Below are 8,590 nucleotides of genomic sequence, written 5' to 3'. Positions count from 1 at the left end.
TTTTTTTTTCATCTCATATTTTATTTTGAGCATATAGAACATCTGACGTAGAATATTTTAAATAATATGTGTAGGAGGACTTATCAAAGATAATTAATACAATCTATGACAGTGATAGAGGAATGGGTGTTGAGTGTGTATGTGCCGTCTATAGCCAGTCGCTGTGAGTAGTGTTATGCGCAGGCTGAGATGGGATGGCTGAGGCCGCTGAAGTAAGACTTTTCACGATCGCTCATCACCTCGAAGTGCAGCGGCTGCTGGCAGAACGTGCACTCTGCTGAGGAGTGGGGCTTCAGACTCAGGCCCACATCCTTCCATGTGTGCACCAGCTTCTCTGTGGGGGGGGAAACAGGAAATAGTGGAGGTCAAGTTTTTGCTACTCAAAGAGAACTGCAGTGAGTCACAAGGTGTATACTGAAAACTAAAAAATATTAACAACTTGAGCTTCTTTAAACACATTATACATTTAAGATGATCTGGGAATAAGCACATCTCCGATTCAAAAGTTGTATGTCTAACAGGATGAATTTACATTTGAGATGTTCTTACCAACAAAGTATTTCATCATCTCAGGGGTGTGGTGAGGAGTCGGGGCGATACGCAGGAGCTCTTCTCCCCTGGCAACAGTGGGATAGTTGATGGCCTGCACGTAGATGTTGTGGCGACTCATCATGAGGTCACACACCTCTGAGTTCTTCTCTGCATCTGACACCTAAAAGTAAGAAAACACATGTATGATTAATGGAGCTTTCGGGAAGGTGCAACGAGGACATCCTTTATTTAATGAAGGGTGTCAACTTTCACGTCATTGGACAACAAATTCAATAATAAATTACCCGGACGGGGAGGATGTGACTGGGGCAGTGCACCATCGGCAGCCCCGAGTCCATCAGCATCCGCCGGAGCAGCTTGACGTTGCGCTGGTGTTTGCGTCTCAGCACGCGACCCTCTTCCCCTTTCAGGACCTGGATGGAGGTCCTGGCTCCGTGCAACAGCATCGGCGGCAGAGAGGTGGTGAAGATGAAACCAGCAGCGTAGGAACGCACCGTGTCCACCAGAGCAGCTGTGCTCGCGATGTAGCCGCCCACGCACCCGAATGCCTTTCCTACAAGAGGCCATGACACATAGAGGGTTATTCTTCCATCATCCTTTGAACACATTCACATTATGCTCAGTGGTTTGTGCCACACAAACTAGATCCCTTTGAAATGGTCCCTGCTGGAGAAGGGGACTGGAGAGCTCTCAGTTAGAAATAATTGTCCCCCTTAGGTTGACAGGAACACACAGAAAGAGATAATTCAATAAGAGTGCAACAAGAGCCCACACAGTCTCCTAGCAACAGCAGGGCTGCTCTGGCTTCTTTAAGCCCTCTGGCATATTAGTTGACACGGATGGGGCTTGATCCTGACAACAAAACACAGATTTCCACAAGCTAGGTGCAGCTGTTTTGATTCATAAACATATATAAGTGTAGCCTGATATATAAAAGGAAAATATAATGATACAACTATATATTCTTGTGAAGTGTGATTACAGGTTCATTTAAAAAGGCTTAGGAACATCTCAGCCTGGCCTCAAAGTCAGAAAGTTTGGCAGAACATCATTATCATTTTGTTTGAGTAGAGATAACATGCTGACCTAGTGTCCCTGAGATGATATCCATCTTGTGCATGACGCCATCCCGGTCTCCGATGCCGCCCCCCCTGGAGCCGTACAGGCCCACAGCGTGCACCTCGTCCACGAAGGTGATGGCTCCAAACTCATGGGACGCATCGCACATCTCCTCCAGCGAACACACAGCACCTGTGTTACAGAAAGAGGAGTTAAAAAAAGGTAACGTTTAGCCAAAGAACAGGCAGAAAGTTTAGCTGTTATTGATTGCCTAACATTTTCATGACAATTAATAACAATTATAAAGCAAGGTTATAAAATTCTGTACAAATAGGTTAAATGGGAGCATCCTAAACTAACCATCCATGGAATGGACGGTCTCAAAGGCAACGATCTTCGGTTTAGTGGGGTCTCCCTTCTGTAGAAGCTCTCGAAGATGGGCGACGTCATTGTGGCGGAAAATGAACTTCTTAGCACCGCTGTTCTTGATACCCTGGATCATTGAGGCGTGGTTGCCCGCATCGGAGTAGATCTCACAACCTAAAATAGTTTTGAAGAAGGGGAAGTGAGAAGGAGAGTTATAGAGACTTATAGCATGCATATCACACAACTATTAATAATCAATTCAAAACGAAAATGAAAGGTAGATTTCTTTTAAACATTTGCATACCAGGTAGCATCTTGGCGAGGGTAAAGAGGGTGGAGTCATTGGCGACAAAGCAGGAGGTGAAGAGCAGCGCAGCGTCCTTATTGTGAAGGTCAGCCAGTTCACTTTCCAGTTCCACGTGGAATTTACTGGTCCCAGAGATGTTCCTGGTGCCTCCTGCCCCTGAACCATGCTTTCGTAAAGTATCCCTAAAAAAAGAGACGGATATTTAGGTCGGTTTTTAGAAGCTGGACAGCAAAAATTCCACACATTTGTGTTCCAGATAGAGGCTAAAGAGCGGTAAGACATCATTACATGGAACATTCTGAATAATTAAGCAAGGGAGCTTGAGGTAAGGTGTAACCGATTCACAGGTAAGAGAGCTGGGCGAGCTCAGACAGGCTGAAAGGAGAAGAAGAAAAACATCCTACCTCTGGGGCTCATGTGTGAACTATGAACAACTAACACTCTATACCCACACAAACAATGGACTGGACCACCTGTAGGTGTTAGGTTGTATTTAATTATTATGTGAGGTGTCTCGTCTGTTTTTTTCCCTTTACAAACTCTCTAAAAAGCGCCAACAGGAGACGTGGACAGCCAAGAAAAATATTATTCTCATTACATGTAAACACAGGCAGACCCAAGGGACTGAGTTTTTCCGACACGCACAAACAAACATGTCCTCCAAAACTCACGTAATTGATTGCACAACCCGTGGGTGTCGACTCATGCCCAGGTAGTCGTTGCTGCACCAAACGGAAACCTCCTTCTTGTCGTCTAAAGAGTCAGTGAAGTTCTCAGCCATGGGGAACTCGTTGGCCAGACGATTCACGGTCTTGAACACACGGTATGTGTGGTCACTCTTCTTCTCTTCTATCTTCTTCTCGAAAAATTCATCATACTGGTAGCGGGACACTGCGACAGAACAAGAAGGCAAAGCTTGCTTAATGTGCCATGTTGCATTGTGACAGATGCCCAACGGATAAAAGTCTGAACACTCAAAACATAGTGAATTCAAAATCATTTATAAAACTACATTACGAGAGTGAAATTGTTGCAAGTACGATCCGTCTTTAGACTTACTACTGCCTGCCAAGTTCTCCTGCAGCAAGTGAGAGACACCTTTAGGTCTCTGTTTCAGGAGGGTCTTCATTAGATCTCCACTTCCCTTAATGGTACTGGTCAGGGATGGCTTCTTCAACTGGGCGGCGGACACTTCTGCAAAAAGGTCAAATAAAGGAAATGGTATCAAATAACGAACAAAAGGATGGGCCCAATCAGTAAAATGTAATCAATTTCTACACAACTCTTACCTATCTGGACCGTGCGGACTTCCTGAACGTCCTCCTGGTACTCTATGCCGACCTGGCGGACCACATTGCTGTTCTTCTGGCCCATCTCAGCCGCAAGGAAGGGGCACTTGGAGGCCGCCTGACCTGATGCTGGCATGGGGTGGCCACTTGGCAGCTTGGGCTCCTGTACCTGTTTGGGGCCTGCGAGCAGACAAAATAAGCTTTAGATTTATAACAACCTTTAAACAATATCACACACAGTATGTCAAAGTAAGTCATTATTTTAGCTGGTATTTCTCACAAAATATATATTTGTTAATGAATCTACTTTTTTTGGCACCCTCACCTTCAGTGGCAGACATGGCGTCCTCAGTCCTCTGGTGGGAGGAGGAGGAGGAGCAGAGGGCCCGTGCCATTGATGGAGCCATAGGTTTAGCGGCCAGCTCCATCATGATGGGGCATTTCTGGGCATACGACACCATAGACTTTTTGGGCTGCTGGAAGAAGGCCTGGGGCACACGAGCCAGGAAGGGGCAGCGACGCACGATCACATCCATGGTCAGCAGTGGTGATGATTGTCCAGAGATCTGTGGGAGACAGTTGAAACGTATCAGTGGCTAACAACAAAGGGCGTGGCTTTGACAAAGGCCAATTGAAACGGCTGTGGGCAGTTCAGATCCTTTTTTCTGTGTGCTGCACAACCTGTTTTACAGTTGTTGCTTAAGGCAGTGGTTTCCAACCCTTGGGTTTGCTTCTTCATTCTAAGGGTCAAATACTGCATCTTCTTTTTTTTTACAGTTGACCTATTTGTTGATTTCTAGGAAGTAAATTAAATAAAGACATTTTGGAAGTTTGAACATAGTATTTGCTGCATTGGAAAATATGCAGTTAAAGGGCTTATATGACAATTGCCATGTGTCCGCTATAACTATTAAATTATTGAGGGCAATTGAAAATTGTTGGAAGATGTTTGCGTACTTTGATAAACCGATAAAAGGTAAGCTGTCAAAGTCTTAAGAAACATCCAAGTCTGTGGACCTATTGGTTAAAGTGGTTATGTAATGTTTCAAGGTGAGTTATAAACCTTCAAGCTAAAAGTATAGGCTCTCATTACATGAATACCCAACATCTATTTCCACTGAAACCTAAAAATCCTATTCGTTTTTCTATCACTTTACAATAATATGTTATTGACTGGATGAACTGATGAAGTCACTGCAACAGGTGACTGATCAAATTGGGGGGAAAACATGGAGGAAAAAAATGGAAGTCTCATTGCGTAAAAGGTAAAATTCCAGCTGTATTACGTCTATCCCTGTGTCATAAGCCTTCCCCCGGGTAAAGTGAGGTCTAAACATTCCTCAACAGAGTTATCGCTCCAACTTCTTTCCCACTTGAAGTTCCAGGAAAAGGAAACGAGCCCTTATAAAAACGTACACGTGAAGTCGAACTAATTTCACCAAAAACAAGACTTTAAGCTATTAAGATATCGTCTCCGTGATACATTTTTTGGGGGAAAAAAAAATCGACTTTCTCCAAAAGCTGTCCGCCAGGTTGCGTAACATGAAACCCGGATTCCTAGTGGTACTGTACCTGTATTCACAATCTTTTTTAAAACAGTGGCATTGACACAAGCATTTAGTTTACTTTATGTTATTAAAGAAAAATCACAATGTACGACTTAAGGACACATTTTTACTCAATTAATAATTCGCCCTTTAAAGTGGTGTTCCGTATTGACTCGCATAACATGTCATGGTTGTAACACATTAGGAGAGAAAGAGTCACGACCTGTCTGTCTCCAACGTTGAATAACGCTTTACTTACAAAAATGGTTATGGTTAAGGGTTATTTTCGGAAACAAAGCTATTGTAAAATAGACTAAGGCTAAATGCTTAACGGATTGCTTGTGATCTTTGCCGGTTGACCGGACTTAGCAATGTAGCTAACATTAGCCAAGAAGCTACAACCAGGAGATGAAGATGACCAAAATAAGAGACTTACCTCCTCAAAACTTCACGTTTAATTGCGTAGTCCTCTTCAAATGTCGTTAAATAAACAGGGTAACAGCAGCGGAGCCAATGTTGTGTTACACTCTAACAAAAATGACTTGTTTTGCAGAGAAGGTGAAGGAGGTGACTGCTTCGTTATCCTGCACTGAGGACGAACGATAGGACGAGGACGTGCAAGTTCTTATAAACAGCTTACGCCATGCCTCATATCGCGTGGAAGTCTCGCGAGATCTCATTCATTTACGTCAAAGGGCCATTCCAGTTTTCTGTTACTCAAGCATAAGGCAGGGCATTTTCTCTGTGGATGTTTGAAGGTTGTCTACAAATATACTTGATTTGTATTGGGTTTTGTTCCAAACATTGCATATAAATCAATGTTTACCCTGTATGGACATTAGTTACATATTCTAAGGACTGCAAATTCGCAAAGACATTCATGCATATGCTTACTTTATTATAATCAGTATCACCATTTATTGTCCAAGTAGCCTATTTATGATTTATACACATACACATACATAGAATTTACCTCCATTTGTTTTCTCTCTCTCAGTGTACACCGAAATAAACATATAAGGACAAAGGAATAGACAAGACTATTATGAAAATGTCTTTACACAGACAAGTGTATGTAAATACTGTATGTGAATGTATGTAGGCTGTATACATGTTTAGGAGTAGCAAACTGGGCTGCAAACAATTAAACTAGTAGTTTCAGTATTTTTCGCAGTAGCCTGCTGGTATTTTAAAACCATTCATATTTGTGTGTAATTCAACTAAATGATTTGCCTACATCTTTTATTGTAGCATAAATTATCTGCAACCATAGCAACAGATGTTTCCGTTATTGACCTTGAATTATTCCACTCAATGATTCTGGCTTCATTAAGTATTGTTTGCCGAACTTTAACACACTGTAGTGTTTTTGAATTGATGTGACATGATTTCTGACGTGGTTGGGTAGAGGGATTTTCTGTGCACAAGTGACCTCTGGTGTTGAAACCGAGTTATTGAACCTGAGCTTATTCTAAAATGTTGTTTTGCATGATATTGTATGTTGTACTTTAAGTTGGGTTGATGAGACACTTGTAAACATATGTTTGCTCGTGTGATTTTGGCCGACAATTAAGGAATTCATATTAATTTCAAGCTTATTTTGTACTAAATATAACAACAATAGAAAACAAACAGATTTTTAAACTCTATACACCCGGTTACAAGCGTTGGGAAAGCTATATAAGTGAACAGCCTTGCAATCATTCCTTGCTTTATAAATGCTCAGTTTTTGTATTATTTTTTCATTCATATCATGATGACCAGAGGCATTTACATTACATTACATTACATGTCACTTGTTAGGACGCTTTTATCCAAATCGACTTAATAACATACTCAATACTCTGGAAAATCCCCAGAGGAGACATTTGGGGTGAAGTGTCTTGCCAAGGGACACAGCCTGTGCCCTCCTGTTCCGAAGACCAGCGCACACACTGACTGAGCCACAACCTCCATTTATATATTGAATTGTTCATCCATTAATTTTCATCTGAATCTGTGAATGAAGTCTTTGGTCTGACAGACAGGGTGTGATCTCATGCAGATCTATTTAGGCTCTCTCTGGCACCATGGTAGCTAGAAAGTTGGACCTGCTTTATTTGATTTTCAGTAGGCCTAAAAATATACCAGAACAGCTGATTTGGACTGAAACTGATGTGTTACATTAATGGATGGTATAGGCTTCAGAACACTGCTTATGTATGTGTTTTAATTCAGAGATATGAATGTTTACTGTTTTTCCCATTATCCTGTTGTCAGAAGTTAATATAGGCCTGAAGACACACATTTTGGTTACCGGTATATATTTGCAACATAAGCCTATCTTGGATCAATAGTTGAGTTTCTATGTGATCAAAAAGTCATATTCATGATCCACTATCCAGGATTATACAAGTAAAATAAAGTGGAGTATTTTTCCAAGCTTTTCCAAGGGATGGCACAGTCTCATTATTGTCAAAATCAAATCCCTGCTTACATATACAATTTCTCCTTATCATACTTAATATAGCCTTTGATCAGAGGTGGAAAATATACTCAATTCCTTTACTTAAACAAAGAAAAAATAATATGGTCTCAAAATACTCCAATAAAAGTACATCTAAGATAGGCCTATACAGAAGGGTGTCAGCTAAAGTATCAGAAGAAAAATAACATGAAGAATGTTTTTTTCACAGTAATCCATTGAATATATTATTGTCCTGTTTACATTACAAAGGAATACATGTGAGAGCAATTCAAATGTTTGTAATGGAACCAATTCAGGATAATTTCTAATAATATAGCATACTGTATTATCTAACACTACTGAATCATTTTATAAAAGCAAACCATGTGTTTTTGTATGTAAAGGAGTAACAGTAGCCTAACTTGATTGTTGCATTCATGTAGTGAAGTTAAAATAGAAAATGTACCTCTCAAATATATGGAGAAATAGTATAAAGTAGCACAAAGTGAAAATAGTAATGTCAAGTGACTTCAGTATGGTAATTGAATAAATGTAACCACAACACAGCCCTTGGAAAACCGCTCCCAGCACACCTAAGTTATGACGTAGTTTGTTACATCCCACCACCGTACTATACTTACAGTACCGTAAAGAGAAAATGCTCAATAAAAAAATGTCAAGTGTGTTAAAAGTGCAATCCTGACATATTTCATCCAGTCCAAAGTGGACTATGGGGAAAAAAAGCACAAAAGCTTCAAAACTGTACTGATAAAACAACTGAGAACATATTGTAAATCAAGGCAAATATTATTTGAACAAGCTCATGGTTTGAAATGGCAAACATTGAAAGGCAAAAGTATTATTAAAACCATGTACATCATCACCTTGGTCCCATCATATACTCTGGGAAGAGATTACTGTACACCATTTGTTTGATATTGTATAATATTTTTCGCTCCCTTCTCTTTTTTGAATAGAGGGTGCATAACATTCAACTGAGGGTGCAATGCAAGGAGGAGATTCA

The 8,590-nt window shown here is 40.8% G+C and overlaps 1 protein-coding gene across 1 annotated transcript; it reads right to left on the bottom strand.

Annotated features, from left to right (window-relative positions):
* Positions 1-5,737, bottom strand: LOC117446775 (5-aminolevulinate synthase, non-specific, mitochondrial-like). Its single transcript, XM_034083187.2, has 11 exons — positions 5,557-5,737; positions 3,899-4,139; positions 3,574-3,753; positions 3,344-3,478; positions 2,956-3,175; positions 2,282-2,466; positions 1,972-2,151; positions 1,639-1,803; positions 837-1,105; positions 550-712; positions 1-334 (listed from the first exon to the last, which is right to left on the bottom strand). Exons 2-11 carry the CDS (start codon positions 4,107-4,109, stop codon positions 174-176), a joined length of 1,869 nt encoding a protein of 622 aa, XP_033939078.1. The 5' UTR covers positions 4,110-4,139; positions 5,557-5,737; the 3' UTR covers positions 1-173.
* Positions 5,738-8,590: the final 2,853 nt, after the last annotated feature.

Source organism: Pseudochaenichthys georgianus, chromosome 5 (assembly GCF_902827115.2).
Source record: "Pseudochaenichthys georgianus chromosome 5, fPseGeo1.2, whole genome shotgun sequence".
NCBI lineage: Eukaryota > Metazoa > Chordata > Actinopteri > Perciformes > Channichthyidae > Pseudochaenichthys > Pseudochaenichthys georgianus.
Note: the sequence above shows the minus strand (reverse complement) of the source record. Positions and strands in the feature narration are given on the sequence as shown.